Below are 18,741 nucleotides of genomic sequence, written 5' to 3'. Positions count from 1 at the left end.
GTGATTTTGCGTGTGTGGCTCTTTTGTTTGGGATTTTAGTAATTTCGGTGTAGTTGCTAGGTGCTCTACTGTGTAATATCGGTATTTTGCATGTGGCTCTTTTGTTCTGTTATTGAGATTAGTAATGATGATTCCTAGTATTTTGTGCTTTGCTTATTAAAGTCTCTGATCAGTTAGAGTTGAGACTGTTCTAAATGCCTGACCATTTTGAAATTTGAAGACAAAGGTGTGTCACCCCATGTCTCTGTCCCCATATCTGTTCAGGTTTTCATAACTTCTGTGTGTTTCACATGAGACTCTAGGAATGTTTCTTCCCTATCATCGTCTTCCGTTTGTATTCAACCATGCCTGTGCTAAAAGCGTGTTATGTATATGTGACAACCTTAAAGCCTACAGCTCACCTAGGGTGCGCGCACATGACTATTAAGTAAACGTGTTTAAATTGTGTTAGGGGATTGTTTCTAATCTTGTTCAAAGATAAGTGTTTGTTCCTAGTCTTGTTCGGCAGCAAAGAATACAAGCACATATGCTATAGTTTCTTGGTAGTACAAAGTTAGGGTGACAGCCAGTGTTGTTCCTAAATTAGGCAAGAAATTTTGATTACCACAAAGAATTCAATCTATTTATTCTTGCGTTACTTCACAGCAAACATAGAATATAGATCATAATCCATGTATATATTAATGATTGGTCCTCATCAACTTAAACATTTAGCTCCCTCACTTCTCTGCATCTCTGGCTCTATCTCAATCTCTTTCCCTTCAAAGCCAAATACATGTCTACCCATTATCCTCTTTTTGCTTTAGTTGCTTGTTATCTTAGAATATGCCCTATTTTGAATCAACATAATCTTATTTAGGTGATCAAGTGCATTCTGTTAGAGCAATTGAACTAATTTTGTAACCTGTTTTTCACCAAGCACTGTCAGATAAACTTTTATCACTTGTGGCAATGGACTTTCTTTCTTGCTCCCCACCAAACTGAGATTGTGGCTTTCTAAGCGTTTTGAATACCACAGGCAGTGCCTTCCCCTGTACCAGATTATTCTAGTTGAGGTCGACTCTGACCCAAACCTCGGCCAGGATCCTCCTTTGGGAACACTAGCACACAGCGGAGACAATATTACACTATTACTACATGTATAATGGCTGCAACTGAAAATTGAAGGGCTCGTATGGTTCTTGATTGAAATCATTTTCAAATAAACTTGAATATCTTCTGAAAACTTGATTTGTATTTTGATTTTGAAAACACAATTAAACAATCTGAAAACTGTTTTTAAATTCTTTAAATTATGTGACCATCTTAGATGCTTAAAAGGTTTTTTATTTTTATTTTTTTTTTCTCAAGAAATTTTATCATTGTCTAGAGTTAGAAGATTTATTTTAATATAAGTATAGTCTTAAACTATAGGGACAAAGTCTTGATTCACTTCTATCTGGATTGGTAATGACTAATTCAATATATGTAATTGAATACTTCATTCATTGCAGAAACATACTAATTTCTTTGTGGGAATGGATGCTGTTAACATTGAGAACTGGAGGATAACTAAGTTGTGGTACACTTCCTCAATGCAATTATTTTTTGAGGAGTTACTTAAGGCGAAATCACTTATCTGAATCTACCCCTGTCCCCGTCGTCTAATATTGCTTGGACATGCTGCATTTGTATTCCCTCTCTGGTTCTTCAATTACATGAATAGACGAGCTTCGGGGGCATGTTCACTTTCAGAAATGTAAGCTCACATTCGTTTCATGAATCTTGCTAGCTTGATTTTGATTTCTTTTGTGTTTAGGAAGCTACACATTATTTGAAACTTCAGTATGCGTGTTTCATCTTCACTAGCGGCACACTCTTGAGTCTCGTTTCATCACCTTGAAGTACCCTTTCCTTTTTCTTGACAAGTAGGCTTGTGAATTGTGTGTATCATTAGCTTCCAAGAGATCAAGATAGACTACCTAGTTGCCCATCCATCCGAATTTAAGGAGCACCTCCACCAGGCATATGATTCAGGTGGACCAGTGAAAGACAAATGCTACTTCCAATCTTAGCATAGGCTCTTAGGCGGTTGTCAAAGGTCTTGGTGCAAGCTAGAAGTACTTAATCCAATTAATAAACCCAATTAAAAGTACTTAATCCCACCAATTACTTGACTAAAATTAACGTCACTAATCCTATTCAACTCTTGCTAGCAAGGGTGCAATCACAGACTCTTGTTGAAAGGTCTTTAAAGAACAAGTATGTGGCACATAAAGAGAGCCCTCAAAGCAATAGACATCAAAATGCAATAATATTCATCCTTTGGTAAGGCGTAAAGAAAAACATTAAATATAGGAATGCTCAAATGTAAATCAATAGTTCTATCTAACTGCCTAGCCACATAGGGACCTAATATAAACTTGGAGTGAACCAAGTCCCTTGATACCGTAGAGACATCTCAACACTTGGAAATGACCGCTCCAAAGGAGAAGGAACCACAATCTCCAAGAAAGAATAATTGATCCCCCAAGCATTGCAATGGAATAAAGTTGTCGTCGTCAGTCCTGTATACTCTAAAACTCCTTGTTGTCATATATGCATTAAATCCCGGTGCATCTTCATCAATAGTTTCTCCTTGCTGACCATTATCTTCTGGGTTATTGTTGTCTTCCTCATCACCTTCAGGATTCTGATTAATGTCTCCCACATCAACATCATTATTGTCGTTATGGCCTTCACCACCATCATCATTTTCCATATTGCTGTCGCCACCATCATTCTCATTACTGCCTTCATCACCATAAATAATGTTTCCTCCATTTTGCTGATCAATATCTTCTAAGTTGTTGGCTTCATCATCATCCTCATCATTCTGATCGATGTCTACCCCATCAACCTCAAGATTTCCGTCGTCATTATCATGATGAATGTGTTGCTCACCATCATCATTCTCCATATTGCCGCCTCCATTATTCTCATTATTGTCACCAATAATATCCTCTCTTCTTCCCACTACATGCATAATCTACCATTTGATGGATCAATAAGACTTCATTGCTGGTTGATTCTAACAATCTTGAGAAGTATAATGCATTGTAAACGATCTTATAGTCACTATGACATTCATTAACGTTCACGTTCCTGTTTTCATGCTTGTCGTAGACCAACTTCATTTTCAAATTTTCTGCATCTCCAAAGCTAAAGTTCAAGGTTTGAGTAACTGAGTCTACAAAGCTTTCCTTTTGACCACCACGAACCAAAACATATAGACTGCCGGAAGAAAACAATAAATCAGCAATCCAGTCGTTTTGATTAGTATCTAATACTTGAAAGTCACTCCATGTTCTGTCTCCAGGTCTGCACAAACTCAATTTCGACTTATCATTAAAAACTGCTGCTACCGTACAACGCTTTGAATCTAAAGCAATTCCATCAGAGGTTGATAGTGCAATGCTTAAGTCGAATGCATTGGCACCAAAAAGTTTCCAGGCCTCGGTTTTCACAAAATCTTTCAGAAAAGGAAGTGTTCTCAAGGGTGGAAGTTGGAGTAGGGCTCCTGAAATTGGGTTAAGTAGACACATCTTGGAATTTAGACCTCTTTCCTTGATCATGATCAACCAACCTTTAGAAGACCCATAAATCCACCATCCACGAACTTGCTTAGGTAGCTTCAACTTGACAACTCTCCCCTCTGACACGCTGGCAAAGCTTACGTACTTGTTGCTGCAATGTGGGGTTTGAGGGAGTAGTAACCATGGGAATTCATGAGAAGCACTGCGGATGTCTCTACGCATAACGATTGACATCCAAGACTTGCAGGCAATGCTTAGCCTTATTTGATCACTTACTCTGACACGCGGCAGAACTTGCTCCATGATATCAGGAGGTGGTGGCTGCCAAGAGGTACATTCATTAGAACTGGTTTGGTTTCTGTACTTATCATCTTCATTCTCCTTCTGCTCTCTCTCTAATTTCTTTGGGAGTTTTTTTTCTCTTTAGCAGCCTAAGCTTGCTCGTATTGCATCGAGGATTGAAGCAAGCGAATAGAGACTCGATCATCATCGATCTCCTTTTCGGCAGAAATCGAGCTACTATGAACCCTACTTCTTTAGAAACGTTACAAAGAAGTAAAACGGCGATCGACCTGCTTTCAGTCTTGACTTGGAGAGATTGCCAATGGCCTGGTTTTATAAAGAATATTATATAATATATCAAGGTGAAAATAGATCCAAATATCCCTCTTTGATTAGGAATGGTGTCCGAGTAGGATTAGCCGATTAGATCGAACTTGGGAAAAAAACTTCCTAGGCTTATTAGGATTTTGATGGTGTCCCAGGCTTATTTATAGGGTTAGGCTACTTCTTTTGAGTTTCCTTAATTTGATCAAAACCTGGTCAGCACCCAGCACAAAGGTCAAAACAATAGCATCATACTTTTTTTTAACTCAATGAACCATGTTTTTCACGAAAAGCTCTTAGCAACCTGATATACAGACAGGACCCTAAAACCTCAAACTTCATCTTTTCGAGTTCAAGTCAAACCTGACCTATCAATAGTCCAATATAATTCCACCACATTAAAAGACAGATTTTTGGCATGAGAAAATTGTGATTTTTCATTGATTGAATTTAGTTGGTTACAAATGATGTATATATACTATTTCTAAGCTAAGCTTGACGAGCTAATGTTAGCTATCTTCCTCCAGATCGAACTCTTTAAGGAATTAAAACAAATGAGAAAATTTCAATACGTGCAACAGCATCACATGAACGAGTTGGACGGTAATTTTCTTTTTTACCTGTCTACCAGCCATGGGCTTATATATTATTTCTGGTACCTTTTCCATTCTATTCTTGGTTTTATCTATTTAGGTAGGCCCCGTTTGGTTCGCAGGAATGTCAAAATTGGAAAAGGATTTATTTTCCTTTCTAGACGGATATGGAATGAAATATGTTTTGGTATTTCCATGTGAGTGTTTGGAATATTACTAGAAATTAAATTTTGGAATTAGTTTTTCATTTCTATTGTAGTGTTTGGTAAGTCATAAGAATGAAATATGAAATTATAATTTTCAATAATGCCCTCTTACTAATTAAAGTACATCAATTTATAAGGAATATTGGTGGGGAATATAAATTTTTAGAGGGATAATTAATGTAATTTTGCCTTTGACAGTGGGAAATGGAAATAGAATACTACCCCTGACTAGGTAATTCTATTCAGGCTTTATGAGGGAGTCAATTTCCAGTCAAATCTTATTTTTTTTTTCCTTTCCAATCTTTAATTACAACCAAACGGCACGTCTGAATGGAAAATGAAATTAATTCCCATTCCATACCATGATTTCCTGCCATCCAAACGGGGCCAAAGGTTAAATCAAACCCATCCCATCTTCTCGTTCTCCTTCTTGCGATTTTACTACAAAAGGAGAAGGAGAACGAGAAGATGGGATGGGTTTGATTTCAAATCCTCCTTTAGTTTCAGATCGAGGAGGACAGAGATCCCTTATGTAAGTCTAATATTACAGCAACTGCTTGCGATTTTGTTTCAAATTTTTTTTTTCCCGCAGTAGTTGGCAAGATTAACAACAATTCGTTAAAGTTTCAATCTTTGCTTAAAGCGCTGCTCAAATACTAATTGATTTGTTTGTTTCTTTTTGCATCCCAGCGATTCTATTGAGGGCGGCCGTAATTTTGTGCAGATCTGTATGTTTGTGCAGTTCAATTTTTGGCATCTTTTGTTCAATCCCAGATCCGCACCCTTGGCGATTCAATTCAATCAGCAACGGCAATTGGGCTTCATCGGGGCATCGGGAATTGGTGTTGCTATTGACATTTGGATTTTCTCGGCGGAGGCGGCGTACACCTGACCATCTGTCGTCGGTGTAGATCCGGGTGATTTGGGTGTAGATCCTGATGATTTGGGCCCTGTAGGTGTAGATCCGGGTGATTTGGGGTATAGATCCTGTAGAGTTGGGCCCTGTCGGTGTAGATCCGGTCCTGGTGACTTGGGCCGGTCAACTTGTCAGTTCAGTCTATTAGGAGTCACTACTAGAATAATGTCATTAGACATCACCACTATTAAATCGGTCAGGATTGCACCTGATGTTAAAAAACATGTTAACATCAGTTTGTGAAGAAACCGATTTCTATGGTTATTATAGACATCAATCAATAAAACGATGAGAAAAATTTTGCTCGAAAAATTTAAAAAAACGCGGAGGGACTAAGTTTTAAAGTTTGAGAACGCGGGGACTAATAATTTCATTTCCCCCCACACTTACTATTTTTTTCCGCTTTCTCTAAAACTTTCGAACCCTACCTCCAGCAGCTCACCTTGTCGACCTCGTCATTCTCTTAAACTTTCGAACCCTACCTCCTTCTTCAGCAGCTCACCTCGTCGACCTCACCTTGTCGACCTCACCATTCTCCAAGCCGCCTCCGACCTGACCCCATTAACAATGGCCAACCTGAGGACGGCAATGGACTCCGCCTTCTGGGACCTCAACGTTTCTTCACCTCACACCCTCGAAGGCTCCGCCAAGGCCATTCCCGGCGACCCATTTCCTCTCGACGGCGCCCGCGCCAGCCGAGCCCTCAGAATTCAGCAACTCTCTCTTCTGGGAACTGGGTTCCCTCTCGGTATTATTCCTTCTTACTCTCCTGCTTCCCACAAGGACTCGGGCTCTTTCTCACTTCAGTCCCTCTTGCTCAGACCGGCCACTTCTAACTGGTGAACCATCTCTTAAACCCTTTTGCTTGTTTTTTTTCTTCAGGGTTTTGTTGTCTCTGTGTTTGTTTTGGTTTATTGAAATTGGGGAAGTATGGAGAAAACGGTACTTGGGATTTGAGTTGTGGAAGTGAGTTGGGTTGTGAGAGAAGGATAAAAGACTTTGTTTTGATGGTTTTTGCTTTGCAAGTCTGTGTTTTGTCAGTGGTTTTTGTGTGACCAACTTCTGAAGAGTCTAATTCTATCTCTGTTTCTAGGCTTCGTTTGTGCTATGTGTTTGGTATCTAGGAGAATGAGGCTTATCTTCTAAACTAGTATACTTGGGTTATTGATGATTTTATTCCATATTGGTGAATAAGAACAAGATGTTTTGATGGATTTGCATTAGTTCATGTAATAGATGTCTTAATAACTTTTGATTTATTTTATATTTAAAACAAGTTATAGGTTGGTTTGCCATCACTTTAGGCCAATCTTTTATGTGACGACCCTCAAGGATGCACAATCGAGTACCATTTGATTGTTGTAATGGGAGATTTACAAAAAGTACTATAAAATTTTAGCTACTTATAGCTAACCCTTTCTCTGTCTTCTGTTTTGGAGCATCACTTTAAACAGTAATTTTGGAGCATCTCAATTTCTCTGTCTTCTGTTTCATTTACTGTGGAGATATTTTAGGTAGCATGGTGATTTGGTATTGATTGTAGTTTTAGATGTAATGTTATCTTTATGGTTTGCTGATACCAGGTTGTAGCTCAACTATTCAACTTCTAACTTGTTTCACATTCTGAAACAAGTTTCCTTCTTATGCGGATTAAAGTTTAATGTAAATAATCATCAGGAGCCATGATCTATCACTTGGAGATGATTTGGCCATTAATTTGGTGGGTGGTGGGTCATATTTCTAGTGTAGGTTTACAGACTGTATGTTTATAAAGTATTACTTTCCTGATTTTCTGAAGTGTTCAGAAATTGAAATTTAAGTTGTGTTTGGCTTATATATCGAACTTGCTTCAGAAATTCTTAACTACAAGTTTTATATGTTTAGACATCTGTCTTTTATGTAGACTATGCTAGTCAATAACCTTGAACATGTGGATTACTCTGAACATATGCCTAATTGTGACAAATTTCATGTCTGGAAGCTTTATATTCTTCATTTATCTTGCTGTTTTAATATTGGGTATGTGCTACTGAATGATTTTTCTCAACTTCTAAGATGTTTACAGCTACCTTATCATGACATCACACTAGAGGCTGCATGGCCTGAGCTGTTCATTGACCATAAAGGACAATATTGGGATGTACCGGAGTCAATTTCCTTAGATCTGTCATCACTTGTTTCTGAATCTGGATTGCGGTACTGGGTTGGTATACATAAAAATAGTGGCCATCCCCAGGCAGTTAATGCCGTAAATGATGAGGCACCTACTTCTCTGATGCCTGGATTGTGTGCAAAGGCTGCCTTTTCTTATGAAAAGAGCAGAGACCTTTGGAGGCAGAAGGAGACACAGAATGATCTCATGGTAAAGAAAGACAGGGGTTGGTTTTGGCGGCCATCATATGATGTGCGTCTCAAAGAACCTCATGCTGCAGTATCTGGAATTTTTGGTAAATTTACTGTCTTAGAAGTTGCTCAATTTATGTATAATCATTAATTTGTTATGTTTCCAGTATATATATATGTTCTAAAGCTAATGATCTATGCATTAGCCTTGTAAAATATTTTTCGATGGGTTTCAGTGCATGTTTGGGGTTGAACCATGATTTTAACTCCTTAAGGACATCAGCCTCAAAGTTCGTCTGAGGACTGTAGCATGTGCGCGCAGCTCATTAAAAGAAGCATCATAACTAGAATGAAATTTAGTCCGGTAATTACAAGATATGTTACTCTCTCTAAAATAAAATCTGTGTAAATAAAATACATGAGCTTATTGTTGACGACTAGAAAAATGCATTCATGCATGCATGGCAAACAGCAATAATAGAAGCATAGACTCTCAGTGAACAAGGCTCGATTAAACTTTTTGTTTTAATTGTTAATTTTTGTTTAAATCAGGATCATTGTATCTAATTTTCTTTTGCTTACCATGTTTCGATTGTAATGCCATTTCTCACTTGTTTTTTGCCTTACCATGGTGGCATTACATTTTAGGTGGGAGTTTTGCAGCCTGGTTTCAGGATGGGCACAGCCCAGTGGCTGTTGAACTTAGAGGAGATGGGAACACTTCTTCAAGTACTAAGAAGAGAAGTCCTGTCAGTGCTGATTTTTTTGGTTCAATTTGCTATCGCTTCCAGCATGGGAAATTTCGAGAGCTTTATGGGGATCTTTCAACAGCAGGTATGTCTGCATATAGCTTATTGCCTTGTACCTAGATAGAAGAGAACTTGTATACTCGATTGTTTATTGCAGTGCATAGGTCAAATTAAAAAAAGAAAAGAAAAGAATATATGTTTTGGACATTGATAACTGGACTAAACACACTAGTATAAAGTGTTATATTTGTGGAAGGCCAAAGGGTCTAGTTTCAGTCTTATAACCTGGTGATGGTAATTAATATCTAATTGCCATTTTCTCTAAGTTAGTTTAATGGTGGTCACGTAGTTGCTAATGTATTTGGTTCTAAATAGAAATTATTCAAAAAGTTGCTATTATTACAACTTGTAAGCATTTTGCATAAATTGTTAAAATTGAAACTTCACTCCAATGTAGGGATGCAAAGTGTAGTATCCTATGAAATTATTTGATGCTGAAGTTCATATGAAATTGTACTGACTTACCTTTATCCTCATTTGCTAGGGGAAATTCCTTGAAGGATCCAGCTTCCAAGGCATATCAACAAGTGTTTGCACCCCATCATGGGTGGGTCATCAGGAAAGCTGTTGCTGCCGGGATGTATGCGCTTCCTACAAAAGAACAACTGTTGCACAAACTCAATGAAGATGGTGAGTCTATTTCATATTTCAATTATCTCAATAGAATAAAGTAGTTGGCTGCATAAGGGTTGCTGTAGGACTTGGACATGTTCAACCATAATGAGAGTTTGATCTGGTAGGTTCCATTTGGACCTACATACACCCACCATTTGTCATTCCGTTGATTTGAATAAGCTTTATATAAAATATGCTGGATTGAGTTATTGAAATCGAATAGTCTGATCTGCTTTCACTTGGCTGGGAATAATAAAATTACATCAACTTTACTTCTACCTTTCGAATCATTTCAGAAACCGATATCTAAATTTCGCATCAATTCTGCATATACTTTTAAGTATCAAGTTTTCCATCATTTACATTGTGTATCCATGTCGTCAGGAAACTTTGATTGAGTCTAGAGTTGAAATATTCAGCATTTACAATACCAGCCAAATATATATAATTTGCGTCGGGAGTGGGTTGTCATCATGGTGAAACCTGAGTTTTGTTTGTATATAATTCAACCTCTTTTCCTCCTTGTGTGGCTCTATTGGGATCAGGATTTGACCATAAGCAATAATGCTATACATGATTCATCAATGTGGTTTTTGGTTGACAGATAGATGGAGGATCTTATGCTGAGAACTTAGGTTTGCAAAACATTCAAGCACGAATCCGAATGGTGCTGGCTTTTATGTTTGCATCACTTCTACCTTGGGTTCATAACAAACTTGGGTTTTATCTTGTTCTGGGTAGTTCCAATGTGGATGAAGGATCGGAAATGGTATACCCAACAACAACTTGACGAGGTCCGCATTGAAGTAGCCGACTACTTACAGACTCTGCTGTAGGTTCTGACCAGTTTCTTGATTTTGAGTTAGGCTAGCTTTTAATTAACTTTTTTGTAGCAAAACATGAATACTAATTGCTAGGCTAGCCTTGTAGTAGGTGAATTGGGGTTTTATTTTGCCCATTTTGTAAACTGTTAAGGATGATGATTTCAGATATAATACTCCAATATTCAAATCACTCTTGTCAACTATTGAAATTGCAATTTATAATAGCAGCTACATATTTTGTGGACATCATCCTTTTTATAGAATGTGATGTCTAGATATAAAGTTGAAATCAGTTTTAACTATAAAAACTGATGTCTAGTAATACAGATACATCAGTTCTAAAATGAAAATCGATGTTACTGAAATATACAGACATCGATTTTTTGTCGAAAACGATATGTTACTGAGTACCAGACATCAGTTCCAAAATGGAAATCGATGTTACTGAAATATACAGACATCGATTTTTTGTCCAAAACGATATGTTACTGAGTATCAGACATCAGTTCCAAAATGGAAATCGATGTTACTAAAATATACAGACATCGATTTTTTGTCGAAAACGATATGTTACTGAGTACCAGACATCAGTTCCCATTTTGGAACTGATGTCTGTAATAGTATCAGTCATCGGTTCTTAAATCAATAACGATGTTAAAACGCAAACTTGTGTTATGTAATCTATATTTCTTTAAGCATTAAATACAATAAAATGTGGGTTTAACAATAGTAAAATATGTAAGTTTGTTATCATTTAAACCTATTTACATCGATTTATAATTAGGAACCGATGTCTACACGAATACTAGACATCGGCTAAAAACCGATGTCTGCATTTTCCGGATCTTTCTCATCACCCACAAAGACATCGGTCGGGTTTTTGTTTCTCATCGGTTTTTGGCCGATGTCTGGGGCCATAATTCTAGTAGTGAGTTGAAAATTTGGGCTTGGGCTTTTTTGTTGGGTCTGTTGTCATGGGGTGAATGTGGGTAATTTTCAACACTTGCCCGGCCTGGGCCCGTCAACTTGTCAGTTCAGTCTATTAGGAGTTAAAAATTTGGGCTTGGGCTTTTTTGTTGGGTCTGTTGTCATAGGGTGAATGTGGGTAATTTTCAATACTTGCCTGGCCTTTATGGTCATTTCAGTGGAGATCCCTAGCTGCCCAATCTCCTATATATACATCACTATCACCACATGCCTCTCTCCGGTTCAGCACTCTCTACTTGGCTTCATTCACACTGAGAGACTAAGTGTGAAAAGCAATGGTAATTTCTTCACTCTTTATACATTGATTTGATTTTGAGGTTTTTTTTGTTTCTTCCTAATGTTCCTCAAATCTCTACTCAATTGTTCTTTCCTTTTTCCCTTTTTACTCAGGACCAGAGTGGATCTGTTCCCTCAGGAAGGAAGGCCAAGGATGTTAAGGTTCCTGACCAGAGTGGATCTGGAAATCCCCCAAGAAGGAAAGCCAATGAGGTTAAGGTACCTTTCTCTCTATAACTAGGCTAGGAGTTTAGGGCTTCATAATAACTGTGATTGTTTTGTGATGATTTATTGTGAAATTGAATCTGGTGTGAGGGTATTTGGGTGGTTTTATAGTAATTGTTTAAGAGTCTGATAAAGAATGTGATGGATTTATGATGATTTATTAGGAGATTGACTCTGTTGTGAGGGCTCTGATGTGATTTATTAGTGGTTTCCTAATTATTGTGATGGTTTAGGATGATTTGTTTTTTAGACTTGGTTTGATGTGGGGTTGGGTCTGTTGTTAATTGTGATTTTTTTTGTTTTTGTTTTTCTGGAATAGCATTTTGTCTGATGTGAGGGTATTTAGGGGTTTCCTAATGATTGTGATGGTTTATGATGATTTGTTTTTGACACTTGGTCTGATGTTGATGGGTCTGTTATAATTGTGATTTTTTCTCTACTCATTGTTCTTTCCTTTTACGCAGGACCAGAGTAGATCTGGAATTCCCTCAGGAAGGAAGGCCAAGAAGGATGTTAAGGATCCTGACCAGAGTGGATCTGGAAATCCCCCAGGAAGGAAAGCCAATGTGGTTAAGGTACATTTCTCTATATAACTAGGCTAGGAGTTTATGGACTTCATAATAACTGTGATCGTTTTGTGATGATTTATTGTGAAATTGAATTTGATGTGAGGGTATTTGGGTGGTTTTATAATAATTGTTTAAGAGTCTGATAAAGAATGTGATGGATTTATGATGATTTATTAGGAGATTGACTCTGTTGTGAGGGCTCTGATGTGATTTATTAGTGGTTTCCTAATGATTGTGATGGTTTAGGATGATTTGTTTTTTAAACTTGGTTTGATGTGGGGTTGGGCCTGTTGTTAATTGTGATTTTTTTTATTTTTGTTTTTCTCTCTTTATACATTGATTTGATTTTGAGGGTTTTTTTTGTTTCTTCCTAATGTTCCTCAAATCTCTACTCAATTGTTCTTTCCTTTTTCCCTTTTTACTCAGGACCAGAGTGGATCTGTTCCCTCAGGAAGGAAGGCCAAGGATGTTGAGGTTACACTGACCAGAGTGGATATGGAAATCCCCCAAGAAGGAAAGCCAATGAGGTTAAGGTACCTTTCTCTCTATAACTAGGCTAGGAGTTTAGGGCTTCATAATAACTGTGATTGTTTTGTGATGATTTATTGTGAAATTGAATCTGGTGTGAGGGTATTTGGGTGGTTTTATAATAGTTGTTTAAGAGTCTGATAAAGAATGTGATGGATTTATGATGATTTATTAGGAGATTGACTCTGTTGTGAGGGCTCTGATGTGATTTATTAGTGGTTTTCTAATGATTGTGATGGTTTATGATGATTTGTTTTTGACACTTGGTCTGATGTTGGTGGGTCTGTTATAATTGTGATTTTTTCTCTACTCATTGTTCTTTCCTTTTACGCAGGACCAGAGTAGATCTGGAATTCCCTCAGGAAGGAAGGCCAAGAAGGATGTTAAGGATCCTGACCAGAGTGGATCTGGAAATCCCCCAGGAAGGAAAGCCAATGTGGTTAAGGTACATTTCTCTATATAATTAACTAGGCTAGGAGTTTATGGACTTCATAATAACTGTGATCGTTTTGTGATGATTTATTGTGAAATTGAATTTGATGTGAGGGTATTTGGGTGGTTTTATAATAATTGTTTAAGAGTCTGATAAAGAATGTGATGGATTTATGATGATTTATTAGGAGATTGACTCTGTTGTGAGGGCTCTGATGTGATTTATTAGTGGTTTCCTACTGATTGTGATGGTTTAGGATGATTTGTTTTTTAGACTTGGTTTGATGTGGGGTTGGGCCTGTTGTTAATTGTGATTTTTTTTGTTTTTGTTTTTCTCTCTTTATACATTTTTATACATTAATAGACGGTTTCCCACTGCAAGTTTTAAAACTATTTCAGTTTCTTTATTTCAGTTTCTTTGTTTTCGGGAGTAACAAGATTAACATCAGTTTCTTCGGTTACTTTCCCCGGATGACTAAGATGTAATATTATTTTGTTTGTGTTTTTCAATCTCTATGTCAATCTTGTGTCGCTGCACTGCATCATGTTGTTGTTCTTTTTCTATTTTCAGAATCTTTTTTTGTTTAACTTTTGTTATTTTGGCCTGAGTTTGGATTTGAAATCAAAATCTCTTTTTAGAATATCGGTAGTCTTCTCTTGTGATATTCAATTTTGCTTCGTTTTTTTTTTTAAAAATTGATTTCTATTGTACTTGGATGTTCTGAAGCCCATCTCATTTAAAATTTTATTCCTAGTTAACGACATGCGGTTCTATGTTGCAATTTCTGTTAAGGTTTTTGTCCATTTATTTATGTTGTTGATATGATTAGATTGTATCTAATGAAAATCAAAACCTTGTTTCTTGGAAAGCATTATCGATTTCCTTTCTAGGTTTCTCGATATGGTTAAAAGATAGGTTTTTAGGTGAGTGAATTGTGGAGGTTTAAATTTTGTTTCGATTTTATTTCGACTCTGCACATCGATAACGATGGCAGTGATCTCTTATATCAATGATGCTGGGAGTGGAGCATTCAGGAGCATGCAAAGTCTTTGTCTGAGATTATTTCCCACCAACTTTTTGTTGTTAGTAGACCTGAGATTCCACTTTAGTTGATTTCTTTAAGAAATGTTTTCTTTGAGTTTTTGTAGACTTCCAATCCAGATGTGGTAGCTCAATATTCTTGAAGTGTAGTGGGTCTGTTTCTTTATTTTTTAATTTCTTTTACTAATTTATTATGGTGCATCTAAGGCGTAGTAGAGGTCTTTTGTCGCTTCTATCTGACTGACCATATATTTGTTTCATTACTTGGAGAATTATCGGAAGGCTGTTTGAATTCTTCCAGGATGTTGTTCAGTATGATCACTGGACTGTTGCTTTTCTACGTTGCATATTATGTGAATTAAACATATTTGTAGGAAGGGAGTGTTATGCCTTTATTGATACAAGTATCAAATGTGTTTTTATACGATCCATATGTTAATACCAAGAAGTTAATACCTGTATAGGCAGTAATAAATCTGAACTTTGGGTATCAAAAAGATTATGTTTGGGTGCTTGAATTTTTTATCGTGCAGAATCTAATTCATTTCTGATTATACAGATCGAGATTGATGGAGAATTCAAACGATACCCGTTCTTTCCTTCCATGCCTTGCTCAAGTAACTTTCATAAACAGCAGAGGTGATTATTCCCCGTATTTCTTAATTACATATTAAGTGTTACATTAGGGTCAACTTTGATATGCAGTTCTAATGTTGTTCAATTCTAATTTTCCAGATTCAATGTTGATTGAATACTTTAAAGGATTGCTGTTCTTTCCTGTGATGCCGTGCTGAAGTAACTATCCTAAGCAGCAGAGCTCTGCAGAGGTAATTAGTTTTCATCTTTGTTAATTGTGCTTGCTTTCGATTACATGTCCCTGTCTCTGTTGGTTCCTCAGAATTTACCTAGCTGTATATTTTTTATGTTTGTGTTATCAGTATTATGTTTTTCTTTATGTCTAGCTTCTTTTTTGCTTGAATTTGAATTTTGAATTAAAATGTTTTTCTTTTGCTATGTTGAGAAATTGTTTGTTTAGTGTTTTGGCCTGAATTTGAATTTCAAATTTATATTCTTTTACTCTTTGGAATGTTTGCAGAGTCTCTTCTCATGCTGTTTGGCATTGAAATTTAACTTTTCCCTTTGTATTTTACTGTTCTCTATTGTACTTTGAATGCTGAAGCTCCTCTCATCGAAATTGTTGAGTCCTTTACTTCGTAGTTAACGACATATGTATCTGTATTGCTTTTAGTGTTGAGTTGTTTGTGTGAAAATATTAGATTGTATCTAGTGAAAAACTGAAAATCAACCCTTGTTTTCTGGAGAGCAGTGTCGAATTTCTCCCTTTTTTGTTCTCGAGAGTAAAAATGCGTGAACTGTGCAAATTTAAGGTCTTATTCGGTTCTATTCTGATGTTGCAGGTTGATAGAGATGGTGGTGTCTTTGGATGAAAGACACGTCGGGTGGAGGATTCAAGGAAGCATATCAAGCGTGCAGCTGAGATTCTTTGCCACCAACTTTTCAAGGTTAGCAGACTTGAGATTCCTTTTTGGAGGATCTCCTGAAAAAATCTTTCATTGTTAAAGTTCACAGTTAGTATCTTTTGAATTGTTGTGTCTAGCTGTTGTTTTGCTTGATTTGGTCGCTCAAATTTGTTGAAATGCAGAACCAGTTGGGGTTCCTTTTTTACCTTAGAGTTAACTTATCGTCGTGCATCAAAGGCATGTTAGAGGTCCGTTGCTTCTTTTAACTGACTACCGATCACATTTTTGTTTTATTACTTGGAAACCAACCGAAAAGCTGTTTTGAATTGGTCTTCAAGGATTTTTTTTTAATAGGATTACTCTAATGCTGGTTTTCCTAGATTTTGTCGTTTGAGAATTACATCTTTGTGTGACGAGAGATCTAGTAACACTTTATGGTTGTATTGATATATGTATCAAATGTATTTTGGTACCATTCATAGGATAATAGTAAGGAGATCATACCCATATATAATAAATCTGAACCGCAACTTGCAGAAAGACCATATTTGAACACTTAACAAACCCATATATATATATATATATCAATAATCAAGCAAACATAGCAACTTATTACAAACTAAAAACCTAAACAAAAATGGATTTCTTATATATTAAAAACCAACATTTCCATCAACAGAGAAATAATAAATAAATAAAATGTAATTAAAACAAATTCGGTGCGGGTCGGTTTAAATCGGGCGGTTCATGACCCGAAACCCAGCGGTTCGGTGCGGTGTGACTATGAAACGACACCGTTTTAGTTCGGTGCGGTTACCGAACCGCTTTTTCGGTGCGGTTCGGGTCGGTAACCGCATTTTCGGTACAAAGTGCCCACCCCTACTGAAAATGGTGCGGGGCACGAATGGAAATGGCGGCCAAGGTGGTGTCAAAGTCGGCAAAGGCAAAGGAGGAGGGAAGGATAAGAAGTCTGATCAGGCGAACAAAAAGCTTGAGCAGTTCCTCAAGAAGATCAGGAAGATGTGGGAGATGAAGAGCATCCCCAAAAAATGAAGATCGGGTCTAGGGTATCGGGTCTTTAAATGTAGGGTCATAAAATGAAGATCATATGTAGGGTATGGGTATCGTAGGGTCACCTCAAATCATATGTAGGGTATGGGTATCGTAGGGTCACCTCAAATCATGTAAAAGTTGCCATATATCAAGATCGTATTCTACAATTTTCTTGTTTTTATTATTTTTGTTTGATCGATGCTAAATCCAGTTAACAAGGAAGAAGGAAAAAAAAATAAGGGAAAAATTCATGAATAGTACCCGAAGTAAGACCCACTACGAATTTCAGTACACAAATTTTCAAAACATAAACTTTGGTACATCAAATAGTAAGCCCGACCCAATATACGTACACGACGTCAATGACTCCGTCAGTTCGCATGCCATTACACACATAATGAAGGGCAAAATTGGTTTTTCATTTGCCAACAGATTTCCTCTCTCTCACACTCTGAAAGACTCTTTGTCTCTCTCTCTCTCTCTCTCTCTCTCTCTCTCTATTATGATCCAGCCCTTTCTCTCCTCCATGGCCAGTGAGCCCGTGACCATCACATCTCCTCCAAAACAAAAAACCACTACACCACTCAAACCAGCAGCAACATCCAAAGAGCCACATTCAATTTTTTCATCCAATTTTTCTACACCTTCACTCAAACCAACAGCATCATCCAAAGAGCCACATTCAATTTTTCCAGTCAATTTTTCCATTCAATTTTTCTACAGCTCCACTCAATTTTTCTACGCAGCTTCTTCAATGCTACACATTTGGCAGCAATACAAGCGAATTCAGCATCTTCAATTGTTCCACTACGGCAAAGAGCCAACCTTTCCAATTTTTTGCAATTGGAAGAAACTGCAGTCAAACTTAAAGAAGTCGAATCGTTCAAAGCATGGGTTTGGATCGAAGGCACTGACCGTTTAGTATTCTCCTTCAAGCATATCGATTTCAGTGTCGACGGCTTTTTCCCGGGTCCGATTTGCTCCGTCGCGTCATGGATCCCTCAAAGCCGCTTCACCGATAGCTCCTCGAGCGTTGCAGTGCTCGAGCAAGGCGTTCATGGCCTTGGCGCCGAACATGAACGAACCGACGGAGAGCTTCTTCATTCCTTTAGAATTCTAAGCGAACGCCGTCATTCCAAGGTCGGTGATTTCTCAACAACCGCGGAGCTTGAGGCACGTGAGGTTCTTGCAGTGAACGAAAATCAAGACCAGAGCATCGTCATCTATGCTAATCAATTTTTGGTCACATCGAAGCGCGAGCTTCGTCACCGAGTCGAATGGTGGCGGTGGTGGTTATGAGCAGAGGGGATTGGGCTTTAAGAGACAAAATGACGAAGTGAAGTGAAGTGAAGTGAGTGAGGGGAAGAGGGAGACTGTTTTACCCCTTGAAATACGGCCAGCTGGCACCAAACTAACAGCGTCATTGACGTCGTGTACGTATATTGGGTCGGGCTTAATATTTGATGTACCAACGTTTATGTTTTGGAAATTTGTGTACTGAAATTCGTAGTGGGTCTTAATTCGGGTACTATTCATGAATTTTTCCCAAAAAATAAACAAAAACAAAGCAAAAAGGGGATCCGAAACCCTTGATTTTTGTTTTGGGCTCCGTCTTCTCTCTCTCTCTCCCTCCCCAATTATGGCTTCTGCTTGTTGGAGAAGCAGCTCAATGCCTGAAGGTT

The 18,741-nt window shown here is 37.6% G+C and overlaps 3 protein-coding genes and 1 long non-coding RNA gene across 4 annotated transcripts; 3 read left to right on the top strand and 1 right to left on the bottom strand.

Moving 5' to 3' along the window:
• Nucleotides 1-2,946: 2,946 nt before the first annotated feature.
• Nucleotides 2,947-4,747, bottom strand: LOC133735156 (uncharacterized). Its single transcript, XM_062162571.1, has one exon. The coding sequence runs from the start codon at nucleotides 3,855-3,857 to the stop codon at nucleotides 2,967-2,969; it is 891 nt and encodes a 296-aa protein (XP_062018555.1). The 5' UTR covers nucleotides 3,858-4,747; the 3' UTR covers nucleotides 2,947-2,966.
• Nucleotides 4,748-5,399: 652 nt separating this feature from the next.
• Nucleotides 5,400-10,656, top strand: LOC133735612 (protein TRIGALACTOSYLDIACYLGLYCEROL 4, chloroplastic-like). The gene is made up of 7 exons (XM_062163014.1): nucleotides 5,400-5,491; nucleotides 5,650-6,714; nucleotides 7,553-7,595; nucleotides 7,779-8,322; nucleotides 8,867-9,052; nucleotides 9,512-9,657; nucleotides 10,247-10,656. The coding sequence occupies exons 2-6, from the start codon at nucleotides 6,443-6,445 to the stop codon at nucleotides 9,523-9,525; spliced, it is 1,059 nt and encodes a 352-aa protein (XP_062018998.1). The 5' UTR covers nucleotides 5,400-5,491; nucleotides 5,650-6,442; the 3' UTR covers nucleotides 9,526-9,657; nucleotides 10,247-10,656.
• Nucleotides 10,657-11,402: 746 nt separating this feature from the next.
• LOC133735609 (uncharacterized) lies at nucleotides 11,403-13,969 on the top strand. The gene is made up of 6 exons (XM_062163011.1): nucleotides 11,403-11,731; nucleotides 11,844-11,948; nucleotides 12,419-12,529; nucleotides 12,950-13,056; nucleotides 13,386-13,496; nucleotides 13,897-13,969. Exons 1-6 carry the CDS (start codon nucleotides 11,729-11,731, stop codon nucleotides 13,967-13,969), a joined length of 510 nt encoding a protein of 169 aa, XP_062018995.1. The 5' UTR covers nucleotides 11,403-11,728.
• Nucleotides 13,970-15,258: 1,289 nt separating this feature from the next.
• On the top strand, nucleotides 15,259-16,256 carry LOC133741178 (uncharacterized). The gene is made up of 3 exons (XR_009861669.1): nucleotides 15,259-15,352; nucleotides 15,944-16,048; nucleotides 16,189-16,256. It is a non-coding gene; the product is annotated as an uncharacterized LOC133741178 (long non-coding RNA).
• The last annotated feature ends 2,485 nt before the right edge of the window (nucleotides 16,257-18,741 follow it).

This window comes from Rosa rugosa, chromosome 3 (assembly GCF_958449725.1).
Source record: "Rosa rugosa chromosome 3, drRosRugo1.1, whole genome shotgun sequence".
NCBI lineage: Eukaryota > Viridiplantae > Streptophyta > Magnoliopsida > Rosales > Rosaceae > Rosa > Rosa rugosa.
The sequence above is the reverse complement of the archived record's forward strand: the minus strand, read 5'-3'. Positions and strand labels throughout refer to the sequence as shown.

Bases quoted from the DNA above. Each gene is read 5' to 3' on its own strand.
- LOC133735156 (XM_062162571.1), bottom strand. From the start codon at position 3,857: ATGGAGCAAGTTCTGCCGCGTGTCAGAGTAAGTGATCAAATAAGGCTA.
- LOC133735612 (XM_062163014.1), top strand. From the start codon at position 6,443: ATGGCCAACCTGAGGACGGCAATGGACTCCGCCTTCTGGGACCTCAAC. The intron at 7,596-7,778 runs GTGGGTGGTGGG...TCTTTTATGTAG, and splicing joins ATGATTTGGCCATTAATTTG to ACTATGCTAGTCAATAACCT. The intron at 8,323-8,866 runs GTAAATTTACTG...ATTACATTTTAG, and splicing joins TGCAGTATCTGGAATTTTTG to GTGGGAGTTTTGCAGCCTGG.
- LOC133735609 (XM_062163011.1), top strand. The intron at 13,057-13,385 runs GTACCTTTCTCT...CCTTTTACGCAG, and splicing joins GGAAAGCCAATGAGGTTAAG to GACCAGAGTAGATCTGGAAT. The intron at 13,497-13,896 runs GTACATTTCTCT...TCTTTATTTCAG, and splicing joins GGAAAGCCAATGTGGTTAAG to TTTCTTTGTTTTCGGGAGTA.